This window comes from Podarcis pityusensis, assembly GCF_964106645.2.
Source record: "Podarcis pityusensis genome assembly, chromosome: 9".
Taxonomy (NCBI): Eukaryota; Metazoa; Chordata; class Lepidosauria; order Squamata; family Lacertidae; genus Podarcis; species Podarcis pityusensis.
In genome coordinates this window covers 75531797-75552042 of record NC_138034.1, presented here as the reverse complement: position 1 = coordinate 75552042, position 20246 = coordinate 75531797, and the positions used below count along the sequence as shown (strand labels likewise).

General features: G+C 47.8%; 1 protein-coding gene across 1 annotated transcript in view; it reads right to left on the bottom strand.

The window, feature by feature from the left end:
* The window catches only part of ADISSP (adipose secreted signaling protein), a 73513-nt gene that overhangs the window by 14030 nt on the left and 39237 nt on the right, over window positions 1-20246 (bottom strand). Inside the window, exon 4 of the mRNA XM_081021277.1 lies at window positions 10989-11127. Coding sequence (XP_080877403.1) covers window positions 10989-11127 — 139 coding nt within the window. The remainder of the gene's footprint in view (window positions 1-10988; window positions 11128-20246) is intronic.

Genomic DNA, 20246 nt, shown 5'->3' with positions numbered 1-20246 from the left:
TCTACTTGCACTTTGACATGCTTTCGAACTGCTAGGTTGGCAGGAGCAGGGACCGAGCAATGGGAGCTCACCCTGTCGCAGGGATTTGAACCGCCGACCTGATCGGCAAGTCCTAGACTCTGTGGTTTAACCCACAGTGCCACTCGCGTCCCCCTTTACACCCTTAAAGGACGATGTATAGCAGGCATCTATCTACCGGCAGATCACTGGACGTCTGCGGTAGATCACTGGCTCCCCCAAAGAAGCTCCACAACTTTTTGTTGTTGTTTAGTCGTTTAGTCGTGTCCGACTCTTCGTGACCCCATGGACCAGAGCATGCCAGGCACTTCTGTCTTCCACTGCCTCCCGCAGTTTGGTCAGACTCATGTTTGTAGCTTCAAAGACACTATCCAACCATCTCGTCCTCTGTCGTCCCCTTCTCCTTGTGCCCTCCATCTTTCCTAACATCAGGGTCTTTTCCAGGGAGTCTTCTCTTCTCATGAGGTGGCCAAAGTATTGGAGCCTCAGCTTCACGATCTGTCCTTCCAGTGAGCACTCAGGGCTGATTCCCTTCAGAATGGAGAGGTTTGATCTTCTTGCAGTCCATGGGACTCTCAAGAGTCTCCTCCAGCACCAGAATTCAAAAGCATCAATTCTTCGGCGATCAGCCTTCTTTATGGTCCAGCTCTCACTTCCATACATCACTACTGGGAAAACCATAGCTTTTACTATACGGACCTTTGTTGGCAAGGTGATGTCTCTACTTTTTAAGATGCTGTCTAGGTTGGTCATTGCTTTCCTCCCAAGAAGCAGGCATCTCTTAATTTCGTGGCTCCTGTCACCATCTGCAGTGATCATGGAGCCCAAGAAAGTAAAATCTCTCACTGCCTCCAATTCCTCTCCTTCTATTTGCCAGGAGGTGATGGGACCAGTGGCCATGATCTTCATTTTTTTGATGTTGAGCTTCAGACCATATTCTGCGCTCTCCTCTTTTACCCTCAATAAAAGGTTCTTTAATTCCTCCTCACTTTCTGCCATCAAGGTTGTGTCATCTGCATATCTGAGGTTGTTTATATTTCTTCCAGCAATCTTAATTCCGGCTAGGGATTCATCCAGCCCAGCCTTTCGCATGATGAATTCTGCATATAAGTTAAATAAGCAGGGAGACAATATACAGCCTTGTCGTACTCCTTTCCCAATTTTGAACCAATCAGTTGTTCCATATCCAGTTCTAACTGTAGCTTCTTGTCCCACATAGAGATTTCTCAGGAGACAGATGAGGTGATCAGGCACTCCCATTTCTTTAAGAACTTGCCATAGTTTGCTGTGGTCGACACAGTCAAAGGCTTTTGCAAAGTCAATGAAGCAGAAGTAGATGTCTTTCTGGAACTCTCTAGCTTTCTCCATAATCCAGCGCATGTTTGCAATTTGGTCTCTGGTTCCTCTGCCTCTTCATAATCCAGCTTGCACTTCTGGGAGTTCTCGGTCCACATACTGCTTGAGCCTGCCTTGTAGAATTTTAAGCATAACCTTGCTAGCGTGTGAAATGAGTGCAATTGTGCGGTAGTTGGAGCATTCTTTGGCACTGCCCTTCTTTGGGATTGGGATGTAGACTGATCTTCTCCAATCCTCTGGCCACTGCTGAGTTTTCCAAACTTGCTGGCATATTGAGTGTAGCACCTTCACAGCATCATCTTTTAAAATTTTAAATAGTTCAGCTGGAATATCATCACTTCCACTGGCCTTGTTATTAGCAGTGCTTTCTAAGGCCCATTTGACTTCACTCTCCAGGATGTCTGGCTCAAGGTCAGCAACCCCAGTACCTGGGGTATACGAGGCATCCATATCTTTCTGGTATAATTCCTCTGTGTATTCTTGCCACCTCTTCTTGATGTCTTCTGCTTCTGTTAGGTCCTTACCACTTTTGTCCTTTATTATGGCAATCTTTGAACGAAATGTTCCTTTCATATCTCCAATTTTCTTGAACAGATCTCTGGTTCTTCCCATTCTGTTGTTTTCCTCTATTTCTTTGCATTGTTCGTTTAAGAAGACCTTCTTATCTCTCGTTGCTATTTTTTGGAAATCTGCATTCAATTTCCTGTATCTTTCTCTATCTCCCTTGCATTTTGCTTGTCTTCTCTCCCCCGCTATTTGTAAGGCCTCGTTGGACAGCCACTTTGCTTTCTTGCATTTCCTTTTCATTGGAATGGTTTTTGTTGCTGCCTCCTGTATAATGTTGCAAGCCTCCATCCATAGTTCTTCAGGCACTCTGTCTAGCAAATCTAAATCCTTAAACCTGTTCCTCACTTCCACTGTGTATTCATAAGGGATTTGATTTAGATTGTATCTTACCGGCCCAGTGGTTTTTCCTACTTTCTTCAGTTTAAGCTTGAATTTTGCTATAAGAAGCTGATGATCTGAGCCACAGTCAGCTCCAGGTCTTGTTTTTGCTGACTGTACTGAGCTTCTCCATCTTTGGCTGCAGAGAATATAATCAATCTGATTTCGATGCTGCCCATCTGGTGATGTCCACGTGTAGAGTCGTCTCTTGTGTTGTTGGAAAGGCGTGTTTGTGATGACCAGCTTGTTCTCTTGACAGAACTCTATTAGCCTTTGCCCTGCTTCATTTTGCTCTCCAAGGCCAAACTTGCCAGTTGTTCCTTTTATCTCTTGATTCCCTACTTTAGCATTCCAATCCCCTATAATGAGAAGAACATCCTTCTTTGGTGTCACTTCTATAAGGTGTTGTAAGTCTTCATAGAATTGGTCAATTTCAGTTTCTTCAGTACCAGTAGTTGGTGCATAAACTTGGATTACTGTTATGTTAAAAGGTCTGCCTTGGATTCGTATCGAGATCATTCTATCATTTTTGAGATTGCATCCCAGTACTGCTTTCGCCACTCTTTTGTTGACTATGAGGGCCACTCCATTTCTTTTGCGGGTTTCTTGCCCACAGTTGTAGATATGATGGTCATCCGAACTGAATTCGCCCATTCCCGTCCATTTTAGTTCACTGATGCCAGGATGTCAATATTTATTCTTGCCATCTCATTTTTGACCACATCCAACTTACCCAGGTTCATGGTTCTTACATTCCAGGTTCCTATGCAATATTTTTCTTTACAGCATTGGACTTTCCTTTCGCTTCCAGGCATATCCGCAACTGAACGTCCTTTCGGCTTTAGCCCAGCCGCTTCATCAGCTCTGGATCTACTTGTACTTGTCCTCCGCTCTTCCCCAGTAGCATGTTGGACGTCTTCCGACCTGAGGGGCTCATCTTCCAGCGTCATAACTTTTATATGCCTGTTGTCTTTGTCCATGGAGTTTTCTTGGCAGGGATACTGGAGTGGCTTGCCGGTTCCTCCTCCAGGTGGATCACGTTTGGTCAAAACTCTCCACTATGACCTGTCCATCTTGGGTGCCCTGCTCGGCATAGTTCATAGCTTCTCTGAGTTCTTCAAGCCCCTTCGCCACGGCAAGGCAGTGATCCATGAAGGGGTCCACAACTTTGGCTCCCCTAAAAAAACAACTTTTTTTAGCTCAACAACTTTTCCCTGCACCCCTAAAAAATGGGGCTTTCCTTCCTAACAAAAACTCAACAACTTTGACCTGAACTCCCAAAAGGGAGGTATATCACTGCCAGTTTTTAGCTCTGTGAGTATAACAGTATCTTGGGAGTTAGCTACCCCTGATATGGTATTGCCTTCCCAAATCTGACTGTGCCCCCTCCTCCCTAGATCCAAACAGTCTGCCATTGGCCTCGAAAACAAATCCCTTCCACCCTCCAGAAAAGGCCACCTGAGCATCTCTTGATGGCTCTTCCAGGTGCAGACAGGAATACAAAGAACTGCTCAGCAACACAATCCCCTTGGCCTTGTCTGGCGCAAAGCACCAGGTACCCCTAGCTGAGCAAAATGCACGATAAAGCATAAAAACGTAATTTGAGGCTTCGACAAGGACTAAAACCCCCAGGCGCCTTTTATCTGATTTGGGAATCTTTTGTGCCCCACACAGCGGAACCGTCATTTTTGAGGCAGCCCTTGTCACAAGGCCTGGCAAATCCAGAACAAGACCTGATAATCTGACAGCGCTGATAGTCTAGTTGTTTTAACCCGTGTGCACTCATCCTGCGCTCCTCTTTTATGGATTTGCTTTTAACCTTTTGCTTTTTGTCTGTTGCTCTAATTGTTCTCTCTGTTTTATGCCCTTTATAAAACAAAGCAGAAAGCTTTACAATAAAAAGATAGCAAGCAACACAACCCCCTTGCACAAAGCATCAGGTGCCCCTCACTGAGCAAAATGCGCAATTTGCATAACAGCAAAGCTGGCCCCATATATTTTGGCAAGAGAAAATGGAAGGGGAGAGCGAGCGAGAGAAAATTAGCCGAGTGACTGATTACTCCACAGAGATCTGGCAATTCCAGAGGGGCTGGAAGAGCACATCTTGTGCACTTCTGGGATCACAACACATCCAACCTGCCATGGATGACGCAGCCGAAGCCACAGCAAAGATTGCAGAAATGATCTAATTATCCAATTCTGTGAAGAGAGCGGACCTGCACCCTGTTTCTGCCGCTGCAACAGCAGGGAGAGATGCGAGCCGAGCCGTTTTGCCAGCAGCTGCAGAGAGTAAACATGCAAACCGATGACTCATCTTGTCACATTAAAACTTGCACACCAAAGCAGCCTTCCTTTCACGGCGCACGGCAGGATCCCTTGATAATTAGAAGCATCTCAAGGAAATTGGGGTTGGAAAGACACAGTTTCGCAGAGCACAAATCGCTAGATGGCTCTGCGCTGCCTCCATGGCTGGAGGAAGCAATGATTCTGAATCCCAGTTGCTGGAGATTTCTTCCAGTTTCTTCCCATTCCAGTGGGAAGAAGGGAGAGTTGCTATTGTGCTCGGATCCCTCTTGTGGGTTTCCTACAGTTGGCCACTCTGAGAATGAGATGCTGGACTAGATGGGCCAATGGCCTCATCCAGCAACCTCTTCTTATGTTCTTAGACCCAACGGAGTAGCCTTCCCCAGCCAGATGTTTTCAGCTGCTGCTCCAAGCTGTGCTGGCTGGGGGCGATGGGAGCTATAGCCCCAAACATCTGGAAGGCAGCAGGATGCTACAAAGGAACTTTAATAATAATAATAATAATAATAATACAATTTTATTTATATCCCGCCCTCCCCAGCTGAAGCCGGGCTCAGAGCGGCTAACAACAGTAAAATAATACAGCATTCTAAAATCAATTCATTCTAAAATCAAATTAATGGCAACCATTGGGCTAGAGTTCTGTGAGGATCACCAAAGGAGGAGGTCAGACTGTGCCTTGGCCAAATGCCTGGTGGAACAGCTCCATCTTGTCAAATCCCGCAGGGCCCTACTCTCTTGTGACACAGCATTCCACCAGATCAGGGCCACGGCCGAAAAAGCCCTAGCTCTGGTTGAGGCCAGGCTATGTGGCCCAGGACCTCCAAGATGTTTTAGTTTGAAGACCATAAGGTCCTCCGCGGGGCATACCAGGAGAGATGGTCCCGTAGGTACGAGGGTCCTAGGCCGCATAGAGCTTTAAAGGTCAAAACCAGCACCTTGAACCTGATCCTGTACTCCACCGGGAGCCAGTGCAGCTGATATAGCACCGGGTGAATGTGATCCCGCAGCGAGGACCCCGTAAGGAGTCTCGCCGCGGCATTCTGCACCCGCTGGAGTTTCTGGGTCAGTCTCAAGGGCAGCCCCACGTAGAGCGAGTTACAATAATCAAGCCTGGAGGTGACCATCGCGTGGATCACAGTGGCTAGGTCAGGGCGAGAGAGGTGTGCCTTCATCAGCCAAATCTGGTTCAAGGGACATCCTGGGTTCCTTATGTTGCTTACTTAGTTAAATGCACAGCCTGTCCTGTCCTGAAGAAGAAGGGAGGGCACCAGTGCACAGAGATGGATCATAGGATTGTAGAGCTGGAAGGGACCCCAAGGGTCATCTAGACCAACCCCCTGAAATGCAGGAATCACAGTGAAGGAATCTCTGACAGGTGGCCATCTAGTCTCCAGCGAAGCCCAACGAAATGGGTTCAAATGGCACCGGATGTGGCCTTGCTGGGTTGTGTCTCATTGATGGCATCCATCTCTCGAGCGAGAAACAATGGAGTGCACCTCTGGGGCGCTGTCTCATGAGACCAGGGCCCTGCAGGATCTGATTTCTTTCCGCAGGGCCTGTAAGACAGAAAAGCCAGGGAAGTCCCCAAATAGGGGTTCCATCACAGAAGGAGAAAGGAAAAAGAGGGGAAGGGGATCAAGTGGATTCCAAGCCAAAGGCCAGGCGGAACAACTCTGTCTTGCAGGCCCTGCGGAAATAAATCAGATCCTGCAGGGCCCTGGTCTCATGAGGCAGAGCGTTCCACCAGGCCGGGGCCAGTGTTAAGAAGGCCCTGCCTCTGGTTGAGGCTAATCTGACTTCCTTAGGGCCCGGGACCTCTAGGGTGTTGCTATTTATGGACCTTAAGGTCCTCCGTGGGGCATACCGGGAGAGGCGGTCCCGTAGGTACGAGGGTCCTAGGCAGTGAAGGGCTTTAAAGGTCAAAACCAGCACCTTAAACCTGACCCTGGACTCCACCGGGAGGCAGTGCAGCTGGAAAAACTCCGTGAGGACCCTGTGAGGAGCCTTGCTGCAGCATTCTGCACCCGCTGGAGTTTTTGGGACAGCTTCAAAGGCAGCCCCGCATAGAGTGAATTACAGAAGGCCCTCGGAGCTGGACCTCAGTGTCCGGGCTGAACAATGGGGGTGGAGACGCACACCTGCCACCCCCGCAAACCCCAACCTACACCCTGCTTCAAGCGAGAGATAATCCCAAACAGGAAGACAAGGCTCTTTCTTCCCAGCCGGATTCTGCAGGCCAGCCTGCGCTTCCCAGATCAAACCTCCCTCGCATTCCACCTGGCTGGAGAAAACAAGCGGGCTCCTGATCGCTCACATCCATCATCGGGTTTCTCCACCCTGCACAGCTTTCTCAGAGGCTGCATGTTTCCCGCATCCGGTCTCCTGCGGGCACAGCACGCCCAAAAACGTAGGCTTCAACAGAGCAACACAACTTCTCACTGAGGAGCAGTAAGACACCCAGCAGTGTCTCTCTTGCAAAATGCCAAAGAAAGCGAATCTTGTGTTGTTCCTCCCCAGGAAAGAGGCGTGCGAGAGCAACCCGTAGGACATAATGTCCCGGGGATAACAGTGTTTGCAATGCGGGAGGTTGCAAACCAGGCTGAAAGGCCCCCAAACCTGCTGTGAGCAGAGTCAGGCCTCTTAGGAAGTTGCCTTATAGCCAGGTTGCCTTGGTCTGGAAACCCAGCCTTATGAGGAGCGCTTGAAGGAGCTGGGTATGTTTTGCCTGGAAAAGAGGAGGCTGAGAGGAGATAGAAGAACCATCTTCAAGTATCTCAAGGGAAGATGGAGTGGGGGGGGGTAGGACTCGAACCAGTCAATTCAAGTTACAGTGGTACCTCGGGTTAAGAACTTAATTCGTTCTGGAGGTCCGTTCTTAACCTGAATGAATGAATTTTATTATTACGGTCACAGACCAGTTCCGGGTCACTTACAATATCAGGAAAATCATAAAACACAACAGGAATACATTGAATTGCAATTAGGTACAACAGAGACAATTCAGATATAGCGGCAGTTAAAAAAATATATATATTAAATCTTGATCACTAAAATATAACCTAAAATTATCATTTAAAACCTTAATCATTTTGGTAGTACAGCTTGTTCCCTAAGTTTTATGGCAGTCGCACAGAATTTGGCCCCCCTTAACACAATCTCCAGATCCTTGTCTTCTACCAGGAGTTTTAGACATTGAAGTTCGAACCCATTTGGAGATTTTTGTATAACAAGAGTGATAAATACTGAGCGTATATCCCCGTAGAAACGGCAGCCTAACAAGACATGAGAGACAGTTTCTACCTCCATCAAGCCGCAGGGGCAGACTTGTTCCACGTCCGGTTTACCCTCAAATCTGCCCTGCAATAAGGCAGATGGTAGCACATTGAATCTAGCGAGGGTAAATGACTGTCTATATTTGGGTATTGTTCTTAACCTGAAACTTAACCTGAAGCACCACTTTAGCTAATGGGGCCTCCTGCTGCCGCCGCCGGAGCACAATTTCTGTTCTCATCCTGAAGCAAAGTTCTTAACCCGAGGCACTATTTCTGGGTTAGCGGAGTCTGTAACCTGAAGCATCTGTAACCTGAGATACCACAGTACAAGAAAGGAGATTCCGACAGAACATCAGGAAGAACTTTCAACAGTGAAACAGTTTCCCTAAGAAGGTGACGGGATCGCCTTGCTTGGAGGATTTTAAGCAGAGGTCGGGTGGCCATCTGCCATGGATGCTTGAGCTGAGATTTCTGCACTGCAGGGGGTTGGACTAGATGACCTTTGGGTCCCTTTCAACTCTGAGATTCTATGAGATATGGACATCCTCTTCTTAGAGTGGCCAACCAGAAGCCCATTAGGGGGGGCCCGCAAGGAAAATCCAAGCACAAGAACACTCTCCCCGCTCGTGATTCCCAGCATTCCCTCTGACCGAGTCAGACCAGCACTGCCGATACCATTGGCTCCCAATTCTTTTCAGGGCACCTCCTGCTTGGCTCCATGAATTCATCCCCAGTGCCCTGCTTAATCTTATAAACCGCTCTCAAGTTGCCTCTTGCCTTTTCTGCAAAGTAGGAAGTCCCAGAGAGGAATCGCTCCAATCGCTCAGGTTGCACTGAGCCTTTTTGTTTTTTAAAAAAATAATTTTTATTAACAGGCCAATCACATCACATTATCCGTATCACATTGATTCCAAATTATACAGCCAAATTTTAAATTTTGTTGGGGGTACCCATACATCAAGCTCGGCTCGAGTCCAAAACAGCATCACTTATCTTACTGCATTAATTAGACAGTTCTGTCCAGTTTGATCCGGATAGTCCTTTATTACTTCCTTTCTCTTCTTGTTGTTATCATAAATTCCTTTCTTTGCGATCTCTGATGATTTTCACAAGCAGGTTGAAAGCTGGCATTCTATGTGGGTTTTGTACTCTTCCAAAAATCATATCGATCCGGGACAGCCTCCGTACAACGCTTCCATAAACAAAATTAATCTCCGATCTGTCCTTTATTTTTCTCAGGCTTACCGAATAAATCAAATGAGTCTGGGGGTTCTGTCAGGTCCCCCTTATGAGGAACGGCTAAGAGAGCTGGGCATGTTTAGCCTGGAGAAGAGGAGGTTAAGGGGTGATATGATAGCCATGTTCAAATATATAAAAGGATGTCACATAGAGGAGGGAGAAAGGTTGTTTTCTGCTGCTCCAGAGAAGCGGACACGGAGCAATGGATCCAAACTACAAGAAAGAAGATTCCACCTAAACATTAGGAAGAACTTCCTGACAGTAAGAGCTGTTCGACAGTGGAATTTGCTGCCAAGGAGTGTGGTGGAGTCTCCTTCTTTGGAGGTCTTTAAGCAGAGGCTTGACAACCATATGTCAGGAGTGCTCTGATGGTGTTTCCTGCTTGGCAGGGGGTTGGACTCGATGGCCCTTGTGGTCTCTTCCAACTCTATGATTCTATGATTCTAGGTCAAACTTACATTCCAGCATTCCTTCTCATTCAAACAATCCTGATTCTCCTCCCCCAGTCCTTCTTCTTCCGGCAGACCTGTCCTGGCGAGACGCCATTTTTTAACTGCGTCATAAAATTTTTCCTCTTTTCTCACCGTTCTCCAGTCTTTTTTCCTGTTATACTCCGTCCCACATAGTTCTTAAAATCCTGCCTGTGATTCATAGAAACGCGACGATCTTATTTCTATCTGGGGTGAAGGGTTATTAATGTCACATCATGCAGAAAAAAAGAGTTTTTCCTCCACCCTCCCTTCGTTCCAAACATACAGTCTCCTTGTGGTAGTTCATCAGAAGATTTACTTATCCGTCCGTCACTCCTGGTCGCAGAGATCCATAAATCAGCAGCCTTATCGGTCGAGCTTTGCTTGATGTATGTGCTTTCAGCTTCCTTTCCAATCGTATGTTTCCAATTATAATTCCAAGCTGCAGCAACCAGCACGCGCTGATTGGAATCGGCGTCAGGAAGAGCTGACTTCACCGAGGACCTGTGCCAAGTGTTCAGCACCCCCATCACTCGTTTCAGGGGGTGCATTGTGAACACCGCTGGCAGGACAGCACTCCCCCACATCCTGGGGGAGTATAGGAAGGCTGCCTACTTCCCATAGCAGCCCCTTAGTACCTCGTATGGGTCAGAGAGATGTTATTGTCGGCCATCTTCCAACGCGCCACCTGGTGGCCCCCCTGCACTGAGCCTTTTTGAGCTACACAACATCCCTTTTGAGGCAAGGCAGCCAGAACTGTACCTTGTATATTCCAGACACAATTGCAGCACAGATTCGTACAGAGGCAAAGTCAGAACCAAGAGGGGAAACACTGGGTGTGTGTGTGTGTGTGTTTTTAAGAGGATCAATAAAACAGGTGGAAGAAGACTGGAAGAAGTTTAAGGAATATTTGAAAAAATATGTCAATATTTAAATCTTAGAATAGCTTTGGAACTGGATTTAGGCTGTAGGGTTAGAAGTAGAAGACAGTGTATTTTAAAATAGTATTATTTGTAAGTGATAAAATGTGAAGATTTTTATGGTTAAAGTAAGTGCCATAAAAAAAATGGTTAGAAATTATGATATGTAAACTGCTAAAGATGAGGTGAAATGAAAATCAGATAGGGGGGACTTGGGGAAGCTCACCTAACAAGGTTTAGAAAAAAATAAGGATAATACAAGAATCTGTTTGTGTTGTTTATTGGTGTTATAAAATGATTTTTTTAAAAAAACAAAACAAAACAAAACAAAACAGGGTTTTCAGGACATAAGGAAGAGCATTTTAAGAAACGGAGAATCTCAAAACCACAGGAAAGGGTCCCCTTCAGATACACCCATCATCTCACAGTGCGGAAGGTGATGCAAGGCAGAAAGACCTTACCTTCCGTTGCAGGCGCTATGCTGGTCACGCGGAGATTCAGGTTGGCCAGCTGAGCAGCACAGACATCCTGCCCCAGCCGCTGCACAAAGGGCAGGTGGAAGGTGATCTCGTACTTGTGCAGGATCTTCAAGAACCCAACCTGGAGAAGGAGAAGGGGCAAGAGAACCAAGGTACCACTGTAATAATAATAATAATAATAATAATTGCACAAGTGCATTGCCACAAACTCAGAAGTGACGGGGGGGCGGGGCGCTCCACAAGATGACCCAGAATGCAACCCCCACACAAATCAGGGGGTGTCTAAGGCCATTATGATATTGTCAAGTTATACTTCAAATTCCTTTCCTTATACAGTGGTACCTCAGGTTAAGTACTTAATTCGTTCCAGAGGTCCGTTCTTAACCTGAAACTGTTCTTAACCTGAGGTACCACTTTAGCTAATGGGGCCTCCCGCCGCTGCCGTGCTGCCACCGTATGATTTCTGTTCTCATCCTGAAGCAAAGTTCTTAACCCGAGGTAATATTTATGGGTTAGCGGAGCCTGTAACCTGAAGCATCTGTAACCCGAGGTACCACTGTAATCCCTAGAGTGGAGTCTGTCTTTTTCACAGCCCCCCCCCCCAGTGGGTCTACATCTTCATCAAGCTATCCACTGGGGCCCCCAAGGTCTCATTCCTGGTCCATCACCGCCAGTTCAGACCCCATGGGCGAATATGCAAAATTAAGATTAATTACCCTGCATCACTGTGCCCTTATTGACATGAAACTGCATTTCCTGCTTTTCCACCCATTCGTTCCGTTTGGAGAGGCCCTTCTAGAGCTCTCCACAATCTCTTTTTGTTTTAACGGCCCTGAAGAACTCAGCAACAATTTATCCTGACGCACAATGTTTTCAGGGACACCCACACAGCAGTTGGCTGTCAACCCTCTGCGACTCGTGCACACCAATGTTTTCTGCGGCACCCCCGCAAAACACCACCATCAACAAAACACCGTCGTCTCGTACAAATCTGGATTTTACCATTTCCACTGACTTTTCTTCCTGATTGGATTTTCAGGGGAAACGGTGAACCGGGATTAAACCGGGGCATGCGGGTTGCGTTATACGGGACGGCCTTTTGCTGAAGGCCATTGGCAAGAAGTTTACGCCCAGATTTGAGGCCCCTGATGAAACAGGCGGACTGGAAACAGGGTCAGTGTGAGAGCCAGCCTGGGAGGGTGTAAGGCCGGCAGCCCTCCCTGCTTGCCTCTGAGCGGAAACAAATCACCCGGTATGGCAGGTGGAGAGAGCTGGATGCATGGCACATTAGGCGTAATCGCGCAATTACATCCGAAAGGCAGAAATTAGGCATAATTTATATAATTGCTTCGAGCGCAGAGCTTGGCTTCCCAGGGCAAATGATTTGAGGCAGCGAGAAAGGGGATGAAGACGTCTTGGGCTGCGGAAAGACTCACACGGTCCTTTTTTAAAAAAAAAAATGGAACGGCAGGCGATGAGAACACAAAGTACAGTGGAGCTTCCGGATACAAATTAAATTCGTTCCGGGCGTCCGTCCACAACCCGAAAAGTCCGTTGGCAGAGGTGCCGCTACTGCGCACAAGCGGAGCGCAATTGGGCGCTTCTGCGCACGGTGCTCAGATCGCTTCTGCGAATGCGTGCGCGGTTTGCAGCGTTCATAAACCGAAAGTTACGTATCCAGAGTGGTACATAACTAGAGGGTCCACTGTAGTGCCAATGGGAGCTGTAGCCCTAAATATGTGGAGGGCACCAAACTGGCAAAGAACGGGCATCTTTAGCCAGGAACCCCCAACTGGGGACGCTGAGGATCATCTAATCCAACCCCCTACTCTGTAGAATTATGCAGCTGTCCCTTACAGGGATCGAACCTGCAACCTTGGCGTTATCAGTGCCATGCTCTAACCAACTGAGCTATCCAGACATAGGATGTGAATCAGACGCAGGCCTGGTTAAGGCCACTGAAAGCTGGTTCCTGCATAAAAAGTCCGGAAACCAAGGCTTTTGAGGAAGGGCTGAAGGAGTTGGGAGTGTTTAGCTTGGAAAAGTGGAGACTGAGAGGAAATAGGACAGGCATCTTCAAATATCTGAAGGGCTGGACCCATGGAAGATGGAGCAAGCTGGCTTTCTGCTGCTCCAGAGGACCCAAATCAATGGATTCAAATTACAGTGGTGCCTCGGTTTTCGAACAGCTTAGTTCCCTAATAACTCAGAACCCAAACACTGCAAACCCGGAAGTAGGTGTCCCGGTTTTCAAACTTTGTCCCGGAAGCTGAACATGCTCCTGAGCTTCCATTTTTCCTGTTGCGCAGGAAATTTGAGTCCCCCGCATAGTAATTAAGGCTTATTTGCTCCCGTTTCTACCCTTAAGCGGCAAATTTAAGTCATCCCTCCCCCAACCCTAATTAAGGCTTATTTGCTTCCGTTTTACCCTTAAGCAGCAAATTTTAGTCCGTTCCCCCCCCCCATCATAATTAAAGCCTTCCACTTCTGATTGCAATGTTCTGAGGTGATATTCAGTGCGTTTGTTTTTGCTATTTCTTGCGTTTTTGTTTGTGTGGCTTTTTCATTTTTGTGTCTATGGCTTGTTTTTCGTTTTATGATCGATTGATTGATTGTGTGACTGTGGAAAGGGATAAAAGCCCCCCATCCAAACAATGACTATAATCAGCGCAGGTAAGAAAAAAATTAAGTTTAATTAAGTTTAATTATCTACAATAATGTCATATTTATTTTATAGCACAGAACATTTGATTATTGCTTTCATTTTATGGATCAATGGTCTTGTTAGATAGTAAAATCCACGTTAAATTGCTGTTTTAGGGGTTGTTTTTAAAAGTCTGGAATGGATTCATCTGTTTTGCATTACTTTCTATGGGAAAGCGCACCTTGGTTTTGGAACGCTTTGGTTTTGGAATGGACTGCCGGGACGGATTAAGTTTGAGAACCAAGGTAGACAAAAGGAGATTCAGACTAAATGATAGGAAGAACTTTCTGACGGCAAGAGAAGACTGACAGTAAATGAGACTGACTGCCCGTGGGTGGGTGGAAGATGGCAGGCTCTCCTTCACTGGAGAGGTTGGCTGGGCATCTGTCCAGGATTCTTTGGCTGCGGGTTCTTTTGCAAGGGGTTGGACTAGATGTCCACTGGCGGTCCCTTCCAACTATTTTATGGTTCTATGGCTGGGACCAGGGCGGTTGGGTCCTCTATTTCCTAACGAGACACTCAAAGCATGTACAAATAATAAATAATTAATAATAATAAATTTTGTTTATACCCTGCCCTCCTGCCCAGTAAAAACATAATGGGGGGGGGGGGAGACCCAATTTAAAATACAGGTTAAAATGCAATTTAAAATTCAGCCTCATTTTAAAAGTAGCCCATAGATCAAGACCATAAGGGGAGGGAAACATAAGGGTCAGACTGAGTCCATACCAAAGGCCAGGTGGAATAGCTCTGTCTTGCAGGCCCTGTCAAGTCCCGCAGGGCCCCGGTCTCTTGTGACAGAGCGTTCCACCAAGTCAGGGCCAATACTGAAAAGGCCCTGGCCCTGTTGAGACCAATCTAACCACCTTGTGACTTGGGACCTACAGAATGTTGTCATTTGGTCCTCCGCAGGGCATAGCAGGAGAGGCGGTCCCGTAGGTACGTGGGTCCTAATCAGGACTGGCGAAACCCTTTCCAGTCCAAGAGCCACGTCCTCACGTAAGATGCCGCCACCCCACCCAACAGCATCATGTCTCCCAAGCCCAAAGGTTGCTGCCCTCAAGACACAAAAGCACCTCTCTGCTCTGAGCCGGATGTGGCAAGAGCCAGACCAGGAGCAAAAATCTCTCTCTCTCTCTCTCTCTCTCTCTCTCTCATGATACCAGATTCACACAGTTTCCTGCTCCAAGTATGAACAAGCAAAGATGAGGCGGGCGAAAACCGCTCTGCAAATGTCCCAAAACATTTCCAGCTGCACGTCGGCAGCCGTTAAGCTGCACCAGCCTGGCTGCTTTCACAGTTTCTTTGATCGCGGCGAGGCCTTAATGTGTTAGCAACGGCGCGCATCAGTAAATGAGATTCGGTGCCTGAAAAGAGCCCAGAAGGGGGGGTGGCGGGGGGGGAGAGTAATCTGGGCGACTCGTTGGGAAGCAGATCTGCTTCTGCAGAAACGCCTCCGTCCAGGTTGAGAAAGTGGCTGAAGACTAAAAGCAGTTTAATAATAATAATAAGATGTACTTCACAGGCCTTCCCAATAAATGCTTTGCTGCGATAACACTTATGTCTGCTTAATAACAGCCTTGATGAAGGGAACGCTGCACTCAAGCAGCCCAGATCCTGGCCAAGTCAAGTGTCATTTTGCAACCGACGTAGATCACACACTCCATACGGCAAGGGACTCTAGCTCAGTGGGCAGAGCAGGTGTCTGGCATGCTGGTGGCCCCGGGTTCAGTCCTAGCATCTCCAGTTTAAAACCTCACTTCGCTTAAGACTGAGGCGAGCCACTAACACTCAGAGCAGATAAAGTAGGCATGAACAGGCAACATGCTAAACCATAGTTTAGCAAGCTGTGGGGGGAGTTCAGAATCTTTCGTTTCGCTTTCGGCAAACCACAGTTTCCTGTGCTATCGAAACCCAGAACAATGGCCATCTAACTGTGGTTAGTTAACAGGCTTCAGAAACTGTGAAATGGCACTGGCCTGCTTTAAGCTAACCACAATTAAGGACAGGCTGTCTGTCAATCTGGGCCGCATGACGAATCACAGTTAACTCAGGAGGAGGGGACTAGGCTGATTCACTTCTCTCTGCCATGGTTTAGGGTGGTGCTCCAAGGCAGCCTAGCCTAACCTGGGGCTTCCTATGTCCATCATAAAAAGAAATCAGTGGCATTGTGCGGAGAGATAACTCAAGTGCTTTGAACACAGGAGGCCCCAGGCTGAACACACAGAACCTCTGGCTAATAATAATAATAATTATTATTATTATTATTTAATACTTATACCCCACCCATCTGGCTGGGCTTCCCCAGCCACTCTGGGCAGTTTCCAACAAAATATTAAAATACAGTAATGCATCAAACATTAAAAGCTTCCCTAAACAGGGCTGCCTTCAGATGTCTTTTAAAAATAGGGTAGCTGCTTATTTCCTTGACATCTGGTGGAAGGGCGTTCCACAGGGTGGGTGCCACTACTGAGAAGGCCCTCTGCCTGGTTCCCTGTAACTTGGTTTCTCACAGTGAGGGAACCGCCAGAAGGCCCTCGGCGCTGGACCTCAGTGTCCGGGCTGAACAATGGGGGTGGAGACGCTCCTTCAGCAAAAAAGGGAATTTGGAGAGTGGTGCTTGAAACAACTACTGGTCCTATGGACTTGGAGAGCAGCTGGCTACCCAAACAGGCCACACAGGGCCACCTGTCTTCTTTGACCACTGGCCAATTTAGGTGGGGTTGATGGGAGCCAAGGAATTCAAAAATATCTGGAGGGCCACAGGTCCTGCTCCCCCAACCCACCGCCAAAAAGTCCTCCAATAAAGGCAGCTTCGTAGTTGTGCCAGCAGGCAAGATCTATACCGATAAATATTTCAGTGCCCTTGAAACGGCATTTAATCCTGCCTGAGACAGAATAGTATCTGAAATGGCTTTCTGTGAGCAGAAGGAAATTAAGATCGAAAGCTCTGGGACTGGGGGGCTGAGAGGGATTGTAACCTTAAAACACACACCCAACAGCCAAGTGAAAAATCCCTTCCTCCGCACATTACTGGAGAACTAGAGAGCAAGGAATGAGATAATACCCAGCAACTAGCTCCAATTTCGCGTTTTCCACCCTGTTGGTTTCACGCCTAGCAAGGGAAGAATAAGAAAGCAGAGGCGGAAGAGGCTGCTGTAATCAGGCTGTTCCTGGAATGAAACTTGGATAATTGGTTTTTATGTCCAAAATGCCAGAAGTAATTAGGCTTGGCGGGAGTGCCGCACAGATAAAAATGGGAAGGCCTGGCAGAGAAGGGGAGAAAGGGAGCTTGATGCCATCTCGTAATTGCAGTCCTCCCAAAAATGCTGCAAGTCGAGCAGCCTCAGCCTCGTCACCTCGCAGGCAGGGTCACGACTCCCCAAAACCCTGGTGTCAGCGGGCGTGGGACTTTGAGGAGACGCTCTGCCCATGCTCAGAGACATGTGGAGGCTCAAAGACCGAAGGCAGTTCTGAGATTTGAGTTCCAGACCTTATGAGGAACGGTTGAAGGAGCTGGGTGTGTTTAGCCGGGAAAAGAGGAAACTGGGAGGAGATATGATTGTTGTTGTTTAGTCGTTTAGTTGTGTCCGCCTCTTCGTGACCCCCTGGACCAGAGCATGCCAGGCACTCCTGTCTTCCACTGCCTCCCGCAGTTTGGTCAAACTCATGCTGGTAGCTTCGAGAACACTGTCCAACCATCTCGTCCTCTGTCGTCCCCTTCTCCTTGTGCCCTCCATCTTTCCCAACATCAGGGTCTTTTCGAGGGAGTCTTCTCTTCTCATGAGGTGGCCAAAGTCTTGGAGCCTCAGCTTCAGGATCTGTCCTTCCAGTGAGCACTCAGGGCTGATTTCCTTCAGAATGGAGAGGTTGGATCTTCTTGCAGTCCATGGGACTCTCAAGCGTCTCCTCCAGCACCAGAATTCAAAAGCATCAATTCTTCGGCTATCAGCCTTCTTTATGTTCCAGCTGATAGCCATCTTCAAATATCTGAAGGGCTGTCACATGGAAGGGGGAGCAAGTTTGTTTTCCCCTGCTCTGGAGGGTAGGACTCGAACCCATGACTTCAGGGTTACATCAGGAAGAACTTTCTGACAGTAAGGGCCATTAGACAGTGGAGCAGGCTCCCACAGGAAGTTGTAAACTCTCTTTCCTTGGAGGTTTATGAGCAGAGGCTGGGTGTCCATCTGTCATGGGTGCTTTAGCTGAGATTCCTGCATTGCAGGGGGTTGGACTAGATGACCCTTGGGCTAGATGACCATCCAACTCTACAATTCTATGATTCTGTGAACATCTGGAAGGCCAGAGGTGAGCTACCTGTGATGCAACAGATGTTGTGGGTTGCCCACTGTATGCGAAAGCTTATTCTTCTCAGTCGTGAAAAGTGAGGAGAGGGTGAGCACACTGGGCCGTGGCACCCCAAAACTTGGTTGTGTGATTTTACCAAGGAAACCACAGCTTGCTGCTAAGTCTGAACCAGGCCAAAGACTCCATCTATGGCTGCTCTGAGAGCGGGAAACGTAATAGGAATTAGAAGGGCCCCACACTGCAAAAGGGACGCGGGTGGTGCTGTGGGTTAAACCACAGAGCCTAGGACTTGCTGATCAGAAAGTCGGCGGTTCGAATTCCCGCGACGGGATGAGCTCCCGTTGCTCGGTCCCTGCTCCTGCCCACCTAGCAGTTCGAAAGCACGTCAAAGTGCAAGTAGATAAATAGGTACCGCTCCGGCGGGAAGGTAAAGGGCGTTTCCATGCGCTGCTCTGGTTCACCAGAAGCGGCTTAGTCATGCTGGCCACATGACCCGGAAGCTGTACGCCAGCTCCCTCAGCCTATAGAGCAAGATGAGTGCCACAACCCCAGAGTCAGCCACGACTGGACCTAATGGTCAAGGGTCCCTTTACCTTTACACTGCAAAAACCACCTATCCTCACTCACTCCCACTGGGTTTGCTTGCAAAACCAGGTGCTGTGGAAGGAAGGGACCCCCACACCTGACGAAGCAACGCCACAAGCCAGGCGACAGATCTCTCCGCACATCTGGCTTTCCCCCAGCCCGACATGCAAGGACTCTCCCTCCCGTCTCTTCCCCAGAAGTCATTTTGCTCCAGGGGGACAAAACGTTGGCAAGAGAATGAAAACAAGAGGGACAGCTGCTTCCAGAATGGGATCTAAAGTTCTTGGCAGTGGGATGGGATGGGGGGGGGGCTCCTTGAAGTCTACACTGAGGATTTTATTACTGTTAATTTTTAAAAAACAAAAGCCATGGGCTAATTCCCTTTTGCAGGAAGGAAACAGCCATTGCGGGCATCTGGAGCAGCTGGGAGACAGTGGTGTGTGTGAAAAGAACGGGGGAAGCAGGCGCCTGCGCATGGATTAAGTCTCACAGAGGGAACCCCAAAACAGGGCTAGCCAAAGTGGTGCCCTTAGGGTGTTTATTTTATCGATCCCAGTGTGACAGCTTTTTAGCCAGGGGGTTTGGCACCAGGATTTCCGTGTGTACAGGAAAACTGTGCACACCTGACCCCTTAGCTAGCGGGAGAAGCCAGGGATTCTCATGGGGATTCATGCGCCGTCGTGAAATCTCACAGAGCATCCCAGAGCCAGCGCATTGAGCAGGCCTTGAGTCCCGCCCCAAACCAAGGCTCCTAGCCTCTCCATTTTGAAGCTTTCTGCACGACACAAACCTCCTGATCTGCCGTGTCTCTGCGTCCTCCTACACCCGCAGTGAAAATAATAATAATATAATAATAATAATTTATTATTTCTACCCCGGCCATCTGGCTGGGTTTCCCCAGCCACTCTGGGTGGCTTCCAACCAAATATTAAAAACAATACAGCGTCAGACATTAAAAACCTCCCTAAACAGGGCCGCCTTCAGTTGTCTTTTAAAAGTAAAATAGTTTTTTATTGCCCCTGCTTCAAGATTTACAAAGAACTGGATGCTCTCCGTCTCTTGACAATTTGTTAGCCAAAGCAGGAGAAGGAAGCAGGCGAAGTCCTGGTAAATTGGTGCTAATTTGGGTAAGCTCTGAGTCAACAGCAACTAAGCCACCAATGCTACCAGGCTGAAAATCTTGCCTGATCCCCTTTGCTTGGACGGCTTCCAAGCACCAAGGGCAAAAGCGAATTAAACCAGTAATTCCCTGAGCTACGAAAAGGACTTGCTAATTTCAATATGCTATCATCGAGGCAGGATCTAGACACACAGGGTTTATATATAGCTCACCCTTCCTGGAAAGAGCTTTGTTGGGAGCGAGGGTCCCCTCTGGGAGCCTGGAAGGATCTCAGTTATAGGGGCCAAAGAATAAAGCCGAGAGAGGAAAAACCTCTTGCAGAAAGTTCATCAGAAACACAGGGTGCGATGCTAGACACAGAAGAGTTTGGAATCCAGAACAGCTCAGCGTTATGCTGCTGCTAGGTTTGTGGAGTTTAAAAAGCGTAACAATGGGAAAAGTTAGTAATATTGTTAACAAATTAGATAAAAAAATGGATAAGCTGAAAGAAAAAGGGATTGACATTGGGAACCAGAGGGTGGTG